The following is a 19412-nucleotide window of genomic DNA, read 5'->3' as shown; positions in this document are numbered from 1 at the left end:
GTCTGTGAAATCGAAAAGTACAGGAAGCAACCGTACCAGGCGCGGAAGTCTTACCAACAAGTCAGCAGGATGATGCCTTACACACCTCGATGCTCATCCTGCCGAGACAAAGAGGGAAATCTGATCCGACAGAATGGGCATATTGCAGTGATGGGTTGAGTACTTTGATGAACTACTGAAGAACCAGAAGATCGACGAGTTGGAAGTCCGTGCAATTCATCGGCTAAGTCATCAGCAGCCGATGGAATTACAGCCGAATTGGTTAAATATGGAGGCGACCAATTACACCAAGTGGTTCATCAACTAGTGCTCAAGGTATAGGACAGCGAATCGATGCCTGACGGCTGACAAAGAGACATGATCTGTCTCATCGACATGATCTGTCTCACATTGTTGAGTACCATCTATAAGATGTTCTCCGCTATCTTGCTAGGCTGGATAGCCCTATACGCCCAGAACATCATTGGCCCATATCAAAGAGGTTTCACTCCAGGCAAATCAGCAACAGATCAGATTTTCTCTCTGTGGCAAGCGATGGAAAAACTGTTGGAATATGGACATCAGTTGCACGATCTTTTCATCGAATTTAAAGCCGCCTATGATAGCATATCCAGGGTAAAAGTGTACACGGGCATGAGAGAATTCGGTATCCCGACTAAATTAATAAGACTGACTAGGCTCACCCTGACCAATGTGCGAGGCCAGATAAAAGAAGCAGGATCACTCTCAAGACCATTCGACATCAACAATGGTCTACGACAAGGGGATGCCCTATCATACGTCCGCTTTAACCTGGCCCTCAAGAAAGTGATCCGTGATGCTGAGGTAAATGCAAGAGGTACGATCCTCTTGAAGTTCACCCAACTACTGGCCTATGCTGACGATATCGACATCATTGGAAGAACCACCCGAGACGTACAAACTGCTTTCATCCAGATCGAGCAGGCGGCGCGAGATCTTGGGCTGCACATCAATGAAGGCAAGACAAAATATATGGTGGCAACGTCAGCACCGAAGACGAATCGACGGAGACATGTGAACCCAAGCCTCTAACAAACGGACAACCTGGCAAATGACCACCAGCACCACATATTCAGATGAGCTTTTTCTAAATGGTCAACATTCCTCTTCTTCGCTAGTCTTTCTCCCACTCAGAAGCGGGGTCGGTTGCGCCATTTTGCTCGGTCAAAAGTCGCGAGGCTTACAAATCACCCTCCAGTGTATCAAACCATCGTTGTTTCTGGTGATCTTTTGGTCGTTTCCCATCGACTTCGATGTTCAATCAATCTTGAGAAAGAGAAAGGGTTTATGGTCATGACGGAATAATGCAAGATACTCATAGCGGAATACAACGCTCGCAGGGTTATTTAAATCTCACCAAAAAGAACCTCAGAATCATAGTGAACTTACTCAATATCAAACTAAACAGTGCAAAATTTAGTGATCTTATCTCAATATCAAACCAAAGAGTACAAAATTTACCAATGGAATGGAACGAGAAAATGAGATGTAACTCCTCATTGCCTCAATAGAAGTATTTCTTCAATTTGTGCACTCAATTCTTCAGATTTAAAACCACTACGGTTATCAAAAAAACTTCGGATTCGAGTAACTTACCTTGCAAAATAATGGCAGCATATTATACAATTTCATATCTCTTTCCGTTTCGCTGAGTGGCTCCTTTGGATGCGTATACTCGTTGAATAATTTCTTCAGATGCATCAAACTGAGTTGAGTATGTGATGTGTCGGCCGTGGGATCTTCGGAGCTTCCTCCGCTTCCACCACGTAACTTACGCATGACATTCATTTTGGCACACGTATAGGCGGTGATTGGATTTACAGTTTCTGATTGTTACTGAAAGGAAAGAAAAAAAGAGGGAGTTAAATTTGATTTATTATAATAAATTTCAGAAGAAAAAAGTTTGATATGTGTTTCAAACAAATAAAATAAAGCCAAACCGAGTTTGCACTGCGCTTGAAGAAATAGACAAGAGAAACGAAAGATTCCATTGAGTACTTTTTAATGAAGCATATGAATATCTTTTAGACGACCTTCCGTCCACTGAACCGACACTCGTATTTCGCCCTATCCTATTGCATAATACCATAATTCAATGAGTCCACAGCGTTGAGACTCAAATTTCATCCTCCATACAATGCAAAGGCACTGTGGAGCTCACATTTTATCATTGCTTGAATGCAAGGTTATCAGAGATGCGCATAAAGTAGAAGCATTTGCGTATTCTGCAAAGTAAGCATATAAACATCTTACCTAGCTATTCAAGAAGTTATCAAATCGCTAAAATTCATAGTTGACCTCGAACACGAAGGCTATTTTCAATCATTTTCCGTAGACCCTCTGACTGTTTCCTCCTTCAGACAAGACAATAGCTGGTCAGCCTCTCCAGCTGGTATACAACAAAAGCTGCAAATTCTATATGGTTATGCTTTCAAGCTACTTGGGTCAGGTTATCAAGTAGACCAAATTAAAGATTACGGGGCCTCGAGCTACTTTCTGAAGTATGCCCGACATTTTAACATCTCACCTCAGCTGAGAGGACAGTAAAAAAAGAAAGAAACTTTACGTAGGGTACTGATAACTGCACTGTTATCAAAACTGAACTATACATTTTGATAGATTCATTAGAAAAATTTATACTATCAATCAATCAAGTTTAAAAAAAGTAGGATTGGAAATTATCTCGAAAGAAGGAATCTTACGTACCAAATACTTCGCGCCCTATGAGTTCCTTCTCTCTCGCAATACAAAACCTGGGGATCAAAAATGCAACAGCAAAATGCCACCTTTAAAATCTCTATGCCAAATGTAATTACATAAACCGGCTGGGTAAGTGATAAGGAACGTATTAACGACTTCACCCGAACTAAAGGAATCTCGACAAAAAAAAACACATAATCTCTACACCTTTATTTAATTAGACGTCCTTATTTTCCGAAAATTCGCAACGAGACACTAACCCAGGCTGGTCTACGCCAGTTCGTCTAGGAATTTCAGCAGTCAGCACAATTATCAGTTTATTATCATCCCGCTCTCTATGGTTCTGAGTTTCGGCCGACTATAAAAGAGAATGAAAGGCGTCTTGCGGTAATGGTGACGAAGATGTTGTATTGAGCTAGTGGCGTGATACGTTTTGATCACATCCGAAATGAGAATATCCGCGATTGATACGAAGTTGCACCGATCGTGGAAAAATTGGGAGAGATGCGTCTGTGATAGTATTGTCACGTAATTCGAGGTGACGAGAATTCACTTGCTAAGACTGTTCTGAACATCAATGAGGCCGCTAATAGCTCTCACAAACGGAAGCACTTGCATCCGATGGATATCTATATTGGAGACCCATCATGCAGACTTTGCAATGAATAGAATAAGGTAGATGGGAAGCTATTATACTAGATGTACTGCATTCGCGTTGTGGCTGTGCACCACTAAGGAAATAACCAACCCCGAAAAGGTACTTAACTAAGTCCTTTTAACTAAATATCTCCTGAGGCCTGTAATGAAATAAGACGTTGGACGGCATTGACCTAAGCGTATCTGGGCTGGAAGATAGCCAAATGGACAGAGTTATATCATACCCGTAAGGAATTAAATTCGTTTTTCACATCTATTTCCAACACCACACTGCAGCGTTAATATCAACATGGACGCACAACTGTTTAAAGCAGTTCTTTTAATTTCTTCGGATAGTCTTTTTCAAGCGACCACGGCAATTGTTTGTGTGAGGACTCTCAACCGTGGCTACCGGACTTTCCGCTAAGCCACTCGCGCAATCCACTCCTTCTACGAAAGATCTTCTTCGAGTTCGATTCTAACATAAAGTCCAGGGCCCTTCCTCTAAAAGTGTATGAGATCCCCACACTCGCGAGTACCACATCTGGCTACGCGAATACTTCAAGGAAAACTCGTCGTCTCACTTTCATTGTCCGGCTGCCCCATCCAAGAGCCCACTCGTTAAAATCCCCCGCTATGATTTTCGGCCATCGTCCTTTTGCGTCCAGAACCAGGGCGCTCAGCATCTGGTCGTACTCGGCAAGTGAAGCGCTGAGTGGAGCAAAGCAGCTATATAAGTGGATTCCTTTCACTTTGGTCTGCCGAATCCACCCTCCGGATGCTCCATTATTTCCCGGAGGGATTGCTCTTCGTAAGTCCACAGCGCTTTTTGGCCCGTTTTGTCTTTCACCCAAATGTCAACACCGTTATTTCGATTAGCCGGAAAATATTCGTCGGATTTAGATGTGGAATGATGTGTGAAGCATCACTGCAGCCCCGGACTGTGAAAACTACTTTTCGTCCACCCAATGTGACATGTAGCAGTCCGGATGACTATCAGGTCAGATCTAAAAATCGAAAATCGCCACCATATATTCCGCTTTCCCGAGAACAAACAAGCAGTGCGCATTCCCAGATTCCCTTTGCTATATAAACAGCGAATGGTCGACAAAACTTTCAAAATACTCTATTTGTGGAAATACAGTAGCCGCTCGAAAATTAGAAAAGCTTGGAAATGAACGCAAACAATTTCCGAATTAAGAATTTCGTTTTCTCCAAAATATTTTCTAATGTTTTATTTGACATTTTTCCCATATCCTCGATTTCTTTTTTGGGAAAAGTATGTGAATATTTCTACGCACCGAGCTCTGGACTCCCGCAACGGTAAGCCGTGAACAAACAACTAAATACCTCGCCGTGATTAGAGAATTAGCCTGGAGCCATTTTACACATTACTTCGGGCTAGCCCTCCCATTCTACCGCCTTAAGGAGCCTTCAAGTCAAGGAATTCCTTCCACCAAAAGAAAAGAACTACTACCCGAATATATTGTGCAACAGGGCTCCACCTGCCGGCGCTCTTCAGCATCTCTCTGATAATGTTGTCTGAGGAGAGCCCCTTTCCTTTGTATCTACGTAATGTTGCTAACGAATTCCAAACTACCTTCCACAAGAAAAAAAGATGTGATCGGCGTCGTCTTCCACTCCATTGTATTACACACAGTCAGGGAATCGTGCCTTCGCTGTTTCTGCATTTGCCACGGACGGATGAGCCGCGTTATCTATCTGCCTTTTGAATTGTTTTCCGAAACAAGTTGTCACTCACTCAGTTTATGTTATCGTTCTTCACGAGCAACCACCTCCCTTAAGTCTTCCGCTTGTGGATGATTTTGCGTTCGTTAGCAAGGAGTGGGGATCACTTTCGCGATCACCACGACAGCCCACACCAGACCACCTGCAAAGTTACTCATCTCTGTACTTGCGCTTACGAGACCTCCTAGTCAAGGACGTCACCCCGAACCCGCGCGCAGTAGACTAGAATGGATTGTGTTGCACCTATAAGGCCTCGTTTCCTGCTAGAGGAATGGACCCCAACGTTTGCCATTGGCCAACTTAAAACCGAAAATCCAGCTACGACGTTCTTCTCAAGTCGATCCTCCTTTGCTTTTAACTTTATAATCACACCGCCTGACACAAGAGAGAGGGTCGGGATTCTTTTTTTGATCAAGCTGACTACTTCCAGCGCAAAGCTGGAGACAATATGCCAAAGTCTACTTTGAGCATGTTCAAAAATGCTCAAAAACTCTTCTGGTAGCAAGCTATCGTCAGATGCATTTCAGAAGTTCAGCCCTAGGATGGGTCCATGTTCTAACCCCGCATGATCTCCACCTCTGGCCCTCCAGCGTCTCATAGAGCATCGAACGGCCTCCATAAGGGTATCCCTTGTGGATCTCCCTTCTCTTAAACTGAACTTTCTTGCCATATTCCGGCGACAAGGAAAACTGCCCCCTTCAGGTAAGCATTGAATGCATCGAGCGGTATGTTAGCCCTGCCGATGGCGAAACATCAGTTTTTATAATTCTGCCGGGATGCCGTCAGATCCTAGCGCTTGATTTTCATAGAAAGGATGGCCTCTTTTAGGTCTTTCATATCGAAAAGTGGATCATCCTCTTCTTATTTCAAAAAAAAAATCCTGACAGAAACTTATTGAATAAAACAATAACTGAATGAATAAAATAATGCCCAAATAAAGAATATTTGCCGGGCTAACCGTCTCCTGACGTTTCAAGCATTCCGCCCAAGCTGCGCAAACTTCTTTTAGAAGATACCAGCAGGCTACAATACAGGGCCACAAAACACGATCTTAAAGAAGCTATCCATCCACACCTTTGAAGTATATCATGTGAAAAGTGATGGAACGTTTTTTCCCATATTGTCGATGTGATTGTGAAGGGTGGTGGTGGTGAAAGGGTAGTATAAGTCCCAGGGCGAAACGTGGATTGATACCCACGATGGAGCATAAAACCTGGGAAACGCCTACGGAACCAACACCAACAGCCCTACTACCAAACCTCCACCTCCACGTGGTGACCCCTGGGGGCCCTTTCTTAACGAAAAGCTGCAGACGGGGAAGGATGAAGGCGAGCCTCCGGTCCCTAAAAACGGGACCAATTGTACCTCCAGGTTGGGTGTTGGGTAGGGCTGATAACCCTACACGGAAAACAACTTGTTACGAAGCCACAACAGGAGCCTCGAACAGGATGGAGACTGCAGAGTCGGAGAAGGATACCTTCTACGAGGCAGTAGAACAAACCGTATTTAGGGGATAGGTTGGCTCCCATAGCTTACATCAAAATACAAATGATAACGGACTGCAGATTATTCAATTAGCAGTGTCACACGAAATGGTTGTTGGAAGTACCTGGTTTGCGCGGAAAGCGGTCCACAAACATACGTGGGACGGGACCACTTTCAACCAAATTGACCACGTGTTGATCGAACGCCACCACCTCTCAGCATTGATGAATGTCAGAACACATTGGGGGGCCAATATAGACTCGAATCACCATCTCGTTAGTGTGGTGCTCCGAACTCCAATAACAACACCCAGAATCCCCTCTGACAATCAGGTGAGAGTTAACACTAAAGCCATCCACAACACAGCCCTCCGCAACACCTATAAGGGGGAGATGGATGCTGTAATAGCCGCAGTCAACAGAGATCCTGGAGATGAAGCATCAACAAATGATCTTCACAATGACCTAAAAAATGTTATCATAAATACGCCCACAAACATACTTGGCCCCAGCCGCAAAAAGAGTCGGAACGGCTGGTTTGACGATGAATGTAAGCTAGCAACAGAACGGAAGAATACTGCATACCAAATAATGTTGCCTTCTCAAAGGACGAGGACACGCTCAGAGACTTATCACGAACTCCGTCGAGCGGAGAAGTGACTTCACAGACGGAAAAAGGAAGCCTGGGAGAACCAACATGTCTGTGAACTCGAAAAGTATAGGTTGCAACCGCGCGTAAGTTTTACCAACAAGTCACCAGGATGAAGCCTTATACACCTCGTAGGTCAGGACGCCAGACAGCTTTTAGGGATATCGAATTGGTGGACTTCGGCGCAAAACTGGCATGTCTGGAGTTCCTTATTAACGTAGGCAGATAGGAGTCAAAGTACTACTAGTCATTACACTGCTTTCCTTAAATTACCTGATTCACTTCGCTGATTTTGTGTGTTTTTTCCTCTTTTGAGCTAATAAACTATAAAGGACTTTAAAACGATTTTAATCAGAATACCAATTGCTTACATACATAATTCAAACCAGCGCGTAACGCAGTAATGATACATCCCCCACAAGTGGTCTGTGAGTTAACTTAATTACTTTAACTGCTCATCCGAAGATAATCATAAGACATCATATCAGATTCAAGGATTCGCACCAAAAGTGATTGAATCTAAAATTACAAACAAATTTCTGGATATGATCCTCTTCCGAATAGCTTCAACCCCCTGTAAAACTGTGCCCAACGATTTTATGTAGACGATGAGAACCTAAGAAGTGTCACAGTATCTGCCCATCCAATATTCCAATTACGCTCAAATAATTCACTTCACGTACCGCACAACTCACATGAGGAATCTCAAATATGTTAATTCGTTAACCAAATGCAGAGAACACATCGTCAAGCTATCAAGGACGCCAACAGCTCAATCAAGTAAGTACCAAGAAAGCAGAAGGAAAGTAGACGACAGAAATAATCAAGTGAATCGAAAAACCATTCACAAACCCCAGAATCGGTTTATGGAGCCGACAATGCCAGGATTGTTTGAGATTATAGCTTTTGTTGTGATTCCTTTCAGCAACTGCTGATTATTGATTCTGCCACTCTTTGCTGTGTTTGTGTTGATAGAATTGGAAAAATGTTTCTGGGTCACAGATATTACTGGACTCTATCGCCTTAAGCCGCCCTTCCGTTCCCAGGATTAATTATTTTCGTCTTTGCTTGCGTTGTTCTGCAAGACGGTAATCTTTAGATACTTTAAAATGCTCAATACAATTTAACGATAGCTAACTCAATCATTTCGTTCAGATAAGAGAAAGGAAGCTCGCTTTCTTGCAAAAAAATAATTACTTCAAAATATAAGGACCAAGAATGTATTACAAGAAATTGATAGTTATTTCATCCAGAAGCTTACATCCAAACGTAGAGTTGTATCACAAAGATACAAACAAAGACTGAATCAACTAAACTGCAATCTTATTTTATTTTTTAACCATAATAAGCGATTCATTGCCGGGAACATCTTATTGAGCGGCTACATGTGGAGACCCAGTGTATGCATGAGAGTTGTGTAACAAACGTGATTACGGGTTACACCGCTTATCTCTATCATTAATAAAAAATGCAATGAAGTCATTATCCAAGCAAACATGAACTGATTCATAATGTTCTGAAAGCTGTAAATTATTATTGATATCTGCGAGTGTGCTCTATTCTAGCTTATCAGGAAATGTGTTTTCAATTGGACTTCGCGGATTTATTGTTTTTACTCATCGAACAAAAATTATTGCAATCAATCAACCGAGCAACCATTTATGAAGTGAAATTCATTAAAATAATTACTGAATTGTAACCGCAAATCTATCTTGGATGACGAATCAAAAGGATATGGTTGCCATAAACCTCCAACACCTCGCAATGTCTACGGCAGCTTCTCGCCAATTTGTCTGAAGCCAACCAAATGTGTCTTCAGCAGGAGCGACGTGAATACTTCGGCTACATCTCTTTCCCAGAAGATATCAGACCTCCAGCGCGCAAAGTTCAAGCAATCGAAGCCCAGCTGGACGAACTTCTTAAAGACCTGGCTGCCAAGGACAGCACGATGGTCTAGCGTAGACTTACGAATTTGAAAGCTACATTCCGAAACAACAAAACAGGGTTTACCGATGCTTCTACAGGTTCTATTCTGGAGCTAAATGCAACGTTAGCTCTATCAACAATCACTTCCAACCCCCCTAGGGATCGTTCCCTCAGCGATCGTCACCGATCCTTTACGGGTCGCTTACGATACGGGGAGTGGCGTCTCCGAGGTGCCCGAGCATGTAGTTCTGACCCCTTGGCTGGCATAATAACTGCGTCCTAAGTAGTAGCCTCGAGAAAGTTTCTCGGTGAAGAGCGAACTGCTAATGACCGATACACGCCGGGACACACTGGGAGTCCCCGGAGCCGTCAACAACTCCTTGTCGGCGTCGATGGGGTGATGTGAGCCTAGCTCTGCCAAGGTGGTAGTTGTGGCGTGTATCAGTAGCCAGCCCCTTTGGGACCCTGGTCGGGTAGTGTGCATTGAACCGATATCAGTAGACCGCGTTGCCCAGAGCGAGCGCTGATCCGTCCGTGAGTTCCGGGATCAGCTAATCGTAGGTTAGGCTTCAGGGAACTGGGGTAGGGGCTTTATCCCCGAGAGTATACCCATTCCTGAGTATTGCGGCCCGCTCTCTTGCACACGATACGCTGGTATACAACTTAAATGGAGAATAAAAACAAACGAAACGAGGCGATAGTGGAAGTGGAGAGTGAGCTGGCTGCATTTATTCGCAGCACGAAAATGCGCCGTTCGCCCCAGCGCCCAGCGAAGGACGCAACAAGTGCTGAAATACCCGACGAGACATCGGAACGCGCAGAGAAGGACTCGCAAAGTGATGCGGCAACGGAGTTAAGAACCCAGACTATACTACACAGTACTATAATTGCGGAAAGAGGCATAGTGGAAACTTCCGAAACTAATCAAATAGTTTCGAGTATATCGAACATAAGGCGAGTGAGAGGACTGTCGACTAATCTGGCGCAAGCTGAAGAGGAAAGGCTTATTAAGAAATGCGCGGCAGTTGTGAAGCACATGCGATCTGCGATGTACCTCCAGAAAATCGTCGGCAAGAGGGTGAAAAATGGGCTAATGGAACTGGAGGAGTTCCTGGACAGGATTTCATACTATAGGCAGCCATGGAAAGTAAGACAAAATCCACAGGAAACAGAAACAATCGGGCTTCCCGACGAGAACACTACGAGTACCAAACGGATCGCTGACAGCCCATTGCAGAGCGAACTTGGAAAAAAAAGAAAGGAGGATGGGACTTCTGAAGGAGACTTCACTCAGGTACTCTCCAGGGCTCAAAAGAAGAAGGCGAAGAGGAACAAAAGACAACAACACGTCGCGCCATCAGAAAAATCTATGCCTACAATTAAGGCGGACACGAAGGACGGCGCACCAAAAGAAAAGGTGGGGAGACGAAGGAGGACTAGACCGCCAGCTTTGCTTATTAAGCCGACGGAAGGCAAGACTATTGCGCAAGTCCTCAGCGAAATCCGTTACAAGATTAAACCCGAAGATAACGGAGCAGAAGTATCTGACTGATGAGAGCATTGCGCACACTGCGGGCTCGGGGCGCGGCAAACCTTCTATGTATTGCCGTCTTCATACCGCCCACTATGTATACTTGCTGGGAAAGTGCTCGAAGAGCTCATCAGAAGTAGACTCGCTGAAGCGATACGCTGCCGGAGATTTATCTCCCCGGCAGTTTGGCTTTAAAGCAAGGAGACACAGTTGACGTGGTCATGCAAGTCGTGGACGCTGTTCAACGAGCGGAGGCACATAGTCTACTTAAACTCGACATGCCAGAAGAGTCGTGCCTGGTCGGCTATGCAGATAATGTCGCGGCGGTTGTTGCTGGACGCACTGTCGAACAGGCGCAAAGTATTATAGATTCGGCATATTGATGCGACGGGTAAGCGGATGGATGACTGCTCATGGTTTCAACCTTGCGCTGGAAAAAACCGAAGTAGTCATCCTGACTAACCGGCCGTAATGGTGATCGCGGGAGTGATCCCCGTTGCCCTTCTTGCTAAGGAGCGTCAAACCATATACAAGCGCAAGGGAGATGAGCCAAGGGAGGTGGTTGCTCGCGAAGAACGGCAATGCACTCTAGATGAGTGGCAGGTCTCGTGGCAAAATGAAACTAGAGGCAGATGGACTGAGCGGCTCATCGGCAACTTAGGTGCGTGGCTGAATCGGAAGCATGGTGAGACTGACTATTTCCTTACCCAATTTTTAAATGGTCATGGAAATTTTCAGTCTTACCTGCACAAGATTGGAAAGGCGCGATCTCCGGATTGTGTGTTTTGCAAGGGAGTTGTAGACGACACCCACCACACTTTTTTTCTTGTGGAAGGTGGGATGGGGTTCGTCAGCAGTTCTATTTAAACACAGGGGATCTCTCTCCAGACAACATTGTGGAAGAGATGCTGAGGAGTGCCGACAGGTGGAGCCATGTTGCCCATTGCATTGGGGCCCTTCTCGGCCCCCGAAGGACTGCCAAGAGCAGAGCGCCGCCTGGCCAATTCGTCAGCCCGCTTATTCCCCTCTATGTTCCTATGACCGAGAACCCAGAGGAAGATGACCTTGAGCGTGCCGCCCAGATTGTTCAGCGCTCCACCAACCTGGAAGATGCCGTCGTAAAACAAGGCCTTAATGACCGCTTGGCTGTCAGTTAGAATGGCAACCGTTCGACTCAGATACACTATGTATATTCGAGAAAACTCCCGCATCGACTGCACAGACCATCTTTGATCCGTCACTGAAATATACTGTGTCACAGCCTTGCAACACGCCGCCGGTTTTCCACTCTGCCCTGTTTCGAAAGTTTCTTGTGAAATTTAGCTTGCGTGGCATAGTCTGTGGGGAATGCCCAGATTTCCCTAGGTACTTGTCTAGGATGTTACTGTGGTCGTAAGGCTTCGCTGTCCAGCATCTAGACTCACATAGTCTGACGGCACTGCACGCTACAACGTATTTAGTGTGGAGGTCTAGCGGGAGGAGATTAAGGATATTAAGCTTTATTCTATTGTACTTTTTGCTCAAAGCCTGCCACCATACAGGAGAACCGTACGCCGGGATTGAACGCACCACAGCTGTGAACATTCAGAAAACTATTCCCGGCCACAGACCCCATTTCTTTGCAAAGGTTCTCTTGCAGACATAGAAGGCTGTTCAGGCCTTCTTAACCCTCAGTTCTATGTTCAAACTCCAACTTAGTTTTGAATCCAGAATTACACCCAGATACTTCGCATTGGAGGAAAGAACCAATCTTTGTTCATTCAGCCGTGATAGATGAATTCAGGCATCAAATGTTGGTGGTGAACAGCATCACTTCCGTTTTGATTAGGTTTATACCTAATCCACATCTTGCGCCCACTGGCACATCTTTCACAACGCTCATTCCATGATGTCGCTCATAATGGTCGGAAACATCCCTGACACTAATATCATCAAGTCGTCGGCATACGCCGCTCCTTCACCCCGCTGCTGTCCAATAATTCTAAAATTTCGTCTATTAATATTAATCAGAGCACCGGAGAGATGACACCTCCCAGTTCCGACGGAAATATCCTGGTGCTCAGCATGAATATAATCCAAAGCGTAAGATACCCCTCCAATCCAATACTGGTCAAGGCTTCTTTGATGGCGTTGGACAGCGTGAAGAACGATTTCTGTGGATTCGCCTTTGAGGTAAGCATGCTGGGACTTAGAGAAAGGCGTTCTCCCCATAATCGTCCCTAAGTGGATGTCCAGGACACGCTCTAAGACCTTTAACACGAAAGATGTGAGGCTGATTGTTCGAAGGTCCTTCGCGGATTCATGGCCGCGCCTGCTCGGTTTCGGTATGAAGACTACTCGTGCGCGTCTGATGGTTCGAAAATCCTTCGCGGACTCATGGCCGTGACTACACGCATTCCGTATGAAAACTACTAGTGCGCGAAGTTTCCCCTGGCCCACATGGATCCCTTTCCACATAGATGTTTTAGATAAGCTTCGTTCACACCATCAGAGAGAGGACTGTGACTGGCAAGATTCAGCCTGTAGTCCCCTCTCCTTTGTGGTAAAAGTTTCCCTTCGCCATGACTTTTTCTTCCGTTTTCTGGAAGGTTTAGGCAACAATGCCGAGAGCAGACCAGTCATAATCGGATTTACAGTTTCTCCCATTATGGGATTTCCTATAATCTCCTTTCTGGCTGACTGTGCTAAGCGTACCACTGAAACGAAGAGCATATCTTCCGCGACGACTCCAAACTCCCTGCCACGGCCACAAAGTTCATTCTTATCACACATAATAATAACCAGGAGCATAGCTCCGCCTACTGCCGCTATTTCGCCACAATCTGTGGCGACCACTTGAGCAGAGTCGCATAGGCAGCGAATGAAATGGACTGAAGAAATGAACCTCTTCATCAACCGCTCCCACTACGAAATAACGGCGGGGCGGGTACAACATCTTACCGCCTCTTGTTGCACCAGAGATTCGTCGAGCGTTTCCCGGAATTCGCGCACGTGACTGTGCAGCGGGTCGCAGACCAGTACCGCTTTAGGAGCGTGTTCGACTTGAGATCATCGGGGAAACTGGTGACCGAGAGTCGATGGGGGCAGAAGCGGCGGCATCAACAACACCACGCCGCACTGCAGGCAACAGTTTCAGTACTCACTGAAGCACTCTTCTCCACCGTCCAGCTGACGTTTTCGCTGAGGTTCGGGACGAATTCCAAAGAGCGTGTATAGCATTCTCGGATATGGATCCTTTGCATAGACCAGATATTCCCAGGCTCTATGCATCTCCAGCGAGTCCGGGAATTCTATCTCTAATCAATGATGAGATTGCATCTCGACTGTGTGCTGATATGTCGCTGCTGCAACTACAATCAGTTGTGTATTGTGGTGCAGTTGCGACTATCAGATTGCACGGTCAGAAGATTCGCTTTCGTGTTATTGGTTTGAGTGACCAAAGAGATCCACCATGGAAAATTCGTCTGGAAAGTCGGCGGGACTCACTAAGGCAGAACATTGCTAGATTGATTCAGATCAGCACTGGCAATGCCAGCAGACGGGTGAAAAATAAAGTGAAAAGAGTTCACCGGAACTATGCCATCCTCAGTGGGACACCCGTAGTTGAAATTCTGGACACACTAATACAGAAACTTTCTGTCATATGCAGTCGGTTACGACGGTATGGCGAAAGTTATTCCAGACTTGTCCAGAATGCAATATACGCGAGGAACCAACGGAGCTTTTTCAGACCTCTCAACGAATCCCAACAGAGCGCCCAGACAGTGCAGTTTTCGATGACGGAAGCGAAAGAGTATTGAGGTGGACTTTGGGAGTTACCCGCCCAGCATATTGAGCATGCTGAGTGGATCACCGCCGAAGGCATCCGCCATGCCAATAGGCCTGGCATGAATTTTGCCGATGTTACCGAAAAGGAAATTCGACAAGCCATAGACAGCTCGAAGAACTGGAGGGGCCCAGGTCTGAATCGGGTGCAGAATTTCTGATATAAGAAATTTACCAGCGTACACAGTCGGTTGGCACGCAGTATAAATGAGGTCATGAGTCGACCGGAAGAATTTTCACCCTTCCTCACTGCGGTGATTACCTACCTTATCCCTAAGAAGGACATCGTGCAGAATTCCGCAGACACAAGGCCGATTATTTGCTTACCACAAATTCATCACGTTCATTATTAGTGGAAGGATCAATGCGCACCTCGATACCAACAACATTCTGTCCGAGGAGCAGAGGAGCTGCCGAATTGGATCAAGGGGTTGCAAAGAGCAACTCATTATCGACAAGCAACAAGCAACTAGAGGCCAAAGAAACCTCTTCAGTTGCTACATCGATTATGCCAAGGCTTTTGATAGCGTTCCGCATATCTGGCTAATCGATATCCTACATCTGTATCGCATTGATCCGAAACTAATAAAGTTTTTGGCGACAGTCATGGAAGGGTGGCATACCATCTTATCAGTCCGTACATCTGAGGGTGCTAATACCTCAGAGCCCATCCGTATACGGAGGGGCATCTTCCAGGTGAATTCGTTGAGTCCCCTTTGGTTTTGTATGGCACTGAACCCCCTTTCATGGCTACTGAATGTAGCTAGAGGGCATGGTTTTGCAATTAAATATGGCCTACATGCTAAGTGCGAACTGACGCACTTGATGTACTTAGATGACATCAACCTCTATGCTGTTACTGACGACCATCTTAAAAGTCTGTTGCGAATAACAGACATGTTCAGCCGTGATATTTGGATGGAGTTTGGATTAGACAAGTGTCGAATTCAAGCCATCCGCAAAGGTCATCACGAGCCACATGCCGGACATAGTATTGGTGACCTCCACATCGAAGCTATGGCCGAGACGGACTTCTACAAGTACCTAGGCATTGTGCAAGGAACCGATGCTCGAGTTGGTGATCTGAAGGATGATCTGCTCTCCGAATTCCTGCGACGCGTAAAGCTAGTGCTGAAATCGCATCACTCGGGGAATTCGGAATATTGCCGTGGACGAAGACCGATCTGGAAAACGTTCAGCGGCGGATACGTACAACTACGTCCAAATTCCGAATGTATTATCCAAAGTCTGCCGTCGAGCGGATGAACCTGCCTCGTGACATCGGAGGTAAGGGCATGTTTGACGTGACGGCACAACATCATCGCCAAGTCGACTCACTACACGCTTATTTTTACAGCAAAGAGCAGGCGAGTCCCTTGTATGCGGCTGTCTGTAAGGCAGACTGTGGACTGATTCTACTTAACTTGAGGGATCGATCTTTCAATCCTCTGAGTGGGGTGAAGTCGGACCGACCGGATCGATGAATGGAAGTCGAAGGCAATGCATTTGTCGAACAGATGGTTGTGTGCTGGGGAACTCTTTGCTGAGGAGGAGGAGTTCATGTGTGCCATTCAGGACAGCGTGGTCGCCACCCGAGCTTATAAAAAGCTCATCATGAAAGAGCGGGTGGAGAACGACCAGTGCAGAATGTGTCGCTCGGCGTTACATACGACCATCTCATTTCTGGCTATACTGTTATGGCACCGATGCAATACATCACCAGGCATAATTCTGTATGTAAGGTTATCCATCAAAATCTTGCATACAAGCATGTGCTAATCACGGGAACATGTCCGCTTTACCGATATGAGCCGCAAGCGGTACTTGATAGTTCTGCTTACAGCATGTATTGGAACCGACAAGTTCTGACTGATCTCCATACCGCACATAACAAGCCTGACGTACTGTTAGTTGACAAGTCAGGTCGCTCCGCATATATAGTTAATGATGCTCTCCCCCATAACAGCATCATCGAACGAAAATACGTGGAGAAGCGACTATGAACCACTGGCTGCTCGGGAAATCGAAGAAATTTGGCGTCCCGAGCGGGTGCTTGTAGTTCTCATAATATTGTCAGCTACAGGTATTGTACCTAAATCCCTGACGGCTTCCCTTGATGTCCTGGGACTTTCGCACAGTCTGGTTCAAACCATGCAGAAGAAGGAGTACTCGACGGATTCTCCCACTGACCTACCACCGACCATCACCACCAGTGCCCCTTTAGTTTTTAAGTAGGTAGGATTGTCCGAGCCTAAATGCTTGGCACTTAGTGCTAGTATTAGGTAAAATCCGGCATCTGCCGAGATTGTGATATTGGATCAGGGCCTTGAAGTTTGTTAAAGCACTTCATTCAAGACCGTAACCGTACACTACAAGAGCGTTGCGCTCGCCAGAGATTATTACCCTGATTCGACTCAGGTACTCATCCCGACATCCAGTCACGATAGCAAATCCCTCTACCACCAGAGAGATTTGAACTGCGACCCTCCGCTACGGCAGCCCAGCGCTCTAACCACGGACACTTCTTATCACTTGGATTGTCAAAAACCCTAACGTCCATATTCATATTTGAACGCCACTTTGACAAGGTGGTTTCCAGCGCTGGCGAAGTTAAAGCATCAACGAGTCAAATTTTAGTGGCAACAGGCGAAGGGGGTTTACATCAATGGGGGATGGGGAAGCGTCATAAACTGTTAAGGCAACAGTTTAGGTTTCATTTTCATTAAAGTAGAGAAATGTTCCTTCTTTTTTTTTTATATTTTTTCGGGAGCAAAGTCGATAAACCATACACTGCCTCATACCCGATCCAACCCTTCATGTATCGTCGGAACAAATAGGTGATTTCTATTCAACATTTCAAAAAGGGAGCCGTTGCCCAACGTGAAAGAAGCAACGCAGCAAACGAGTCTGCTTCTTGCTAGACTTGAATATTGATCCCCACATATTTTAGTCAGATACTAGTGAATTACGTCAGTCTCTGATGGCTCGAGAGATCTCCAACTGAATCAAATCAACCCGTGAAGCGTCTGAATTTGTCAAAGCAGCTCATTAGCATAGCAAATATGAGATTCAATAGTCCAGCGGCGTGAAATCATGACATCATTCGACCCAGCATAGGAGCATGTTCGTTCACGCTTTAAATCTCATTTTATCACTTCCAATTGAACCCGTTTGAAAAACTTTGAGATAAAGTCAGCCCAAAGGCGCCAATCCCTCACCAGCCTCGGACGATTTATTCGGGAACGGATCAAACGCGAGTCACCAAAGTGTCGAGTGCGGAATTGTCTCGTTTACATCTGTGGGGCTGTCGTCGCCGCAGACCAGACGCTGGCAGATGTAAATACAGCAACAGTGCGGGGGCGTACAGCTGATAACCGCGAGCGCAACTTGCCGTGCCGTAGTAAGCAAATCGGTGCGAAATTGCAACAGCAGGAAGTGCGGGCGGCAAACTATCCAAAGCATCTTCAAGATTGCCACACAGCACTCAGCACTCCACGTCCTCCCAGTAACCTACTTTCCGGGTCTCTGAAGCGTAAAACCTTCTCCGCAATTCCAAAATCGGTTCCCGTCTTTTGTTATCACCGCTCCGAAGACATGCCATCCAGCACCCACTCACCCATCTCGCAACGACCGAGAGCTAATTAGGAATTCACACCTCCATCGCAGCGCCCGCTGCACTGGGACCTGTTCGTTTTGTCAACACCGTACTCACCTGCGGAACAGAAAAGTCGCCAGAAAATTGCATATTCCACTGAAACGCGGCTCTCGCTGCTGCTACTCAGCCCCCGTGTAACGCATAAACTCCATTTGTTTTCCACTTGTTCACAACCAACTGCAAAACTCCAAGCAATTTTCCTGTGTGTCGACGCGACAAGAGGATTATCGATCGATTCACAAAATTTTCTTTGCCTCCCTTCGGTCACAGCGACAATCGCGACGAATGGAGGTCAAATGCGGAAAACTATGGGGAATTCACTGAAATTTCACATTTTCCATGCACTCGTCCTTCGCACCGAACACGGCCAGTTTTTATTTATCCGAATTGTGGATATGAACGCGTTTTTTCGGTGATTTTACTGGAATTTTCACAACTGACTCCGCGGAACACCTCACAACTGCGACGTCCGCAAAGTGACTTTGACAATTAGCTGTCAATGGTCTCCAACAAAAACAATTACAATTGACGTCAAATTGGAGTAGATTGAATGGACAGTTGGTAGCAGACAAGAGTGGAATCGTTCAAGTCTTGGTCGGGACGCGGCAATCAAAATCACAAAAAGATCTTTTGAAAACTGCGACATTTAATTTTCATGAAAAACACCTTCCAACCGAAAAACGTGTATGTATTCTTGAATACGAGCGAAAGAAGGAGGGAAAGATAAAATTCCTCCAATAGACCCAATAACTCACTAGGCCTGTAACGTCTATGAGCAGAAAAGTAGAAAATGTTCCATCGTATTCCTCAAATATCGCAAAAGAATAGGAAAAAAACCTTTAAACTAGTAGCTTACAGACTTTGAAACTCTCATCGCGCTAGCAATTGAAAAAAATTCAGTTCCAGATGCTGAAGTCGTCGAGCTAACTCCCAGGAGTACAGCGCCCGCTTTCCGTCCACGATTATGTACTTATCTTACTGTGATGAGGGAGCTTAATAAGGAAGATCCTTAGGAAACCAAAGGTGAACCCTGAAGCTAAGCGACAATCAGAACCCCAAGTCAAGATTTGAATGGAGGTTAAGATGCGGCCGGTGAACTTTGGCTACTAGACGACCCCCAGTCCTAACTCACCTTGTCTGGCGAAAAAGGGATCTGTCGAGATTGACTTACCTTCCTCGGTTAAACAAAGGCTATGGTAGCCAAAATATGGTAAAATTAAGAAAACAAAACGAAAT

General features: G+C 45.7%; 1 protein-coding gene across 1 annotated transcript in view; it reads right to left on the bottom strand.

Moving 5' to 3' along the window:
• The window catches only part of LOC119653229 (WD repeat and FYVE domain-containing protein 3), a 61479-nt gene extending 42818 nt beyond the window's left edge, over nt 1–18661 (bottom strand). The window contains exons 1-2 of the mRNA XM_038057816.1: nt 18234–18661; nt 1618–1857 (exon numbers count right to left, since the gene is read on the bottom strand). Of these exons, the coding sequence (XP_037913744.1) occupies nt 1618–1809 (192 nt within the window). The 5' untranslated portion in view covers nt 1810–1857; nt 18234–18661. The remainder of the gene's footprint in view (nt 1–1617; nt 1858–18233) is intronic.
• Nucleotides 18662–19412: the final 751 nt, after the last annotated feature.

The sequence above is a fragment of the Hermetia illucens genome, chromosome 3 (genome assembly GCF_905115235.1).
Source record: "Hermetia illucens chromosome 3, iHerIll2.2.curated.20191125, whole genome shotgun sequence".
Lineage (NCBI taxonomy): Eukaryota > Metazoa > Arthropoda > Insecta > Diptera > Stratiomyidae > Hermetia > Hermetia illucens.
The sequence above is the reverse complement of the archived record's forward strand: the minus strand, read 5'-3'. Positions and strand labels throughout refer to the sequence as shown.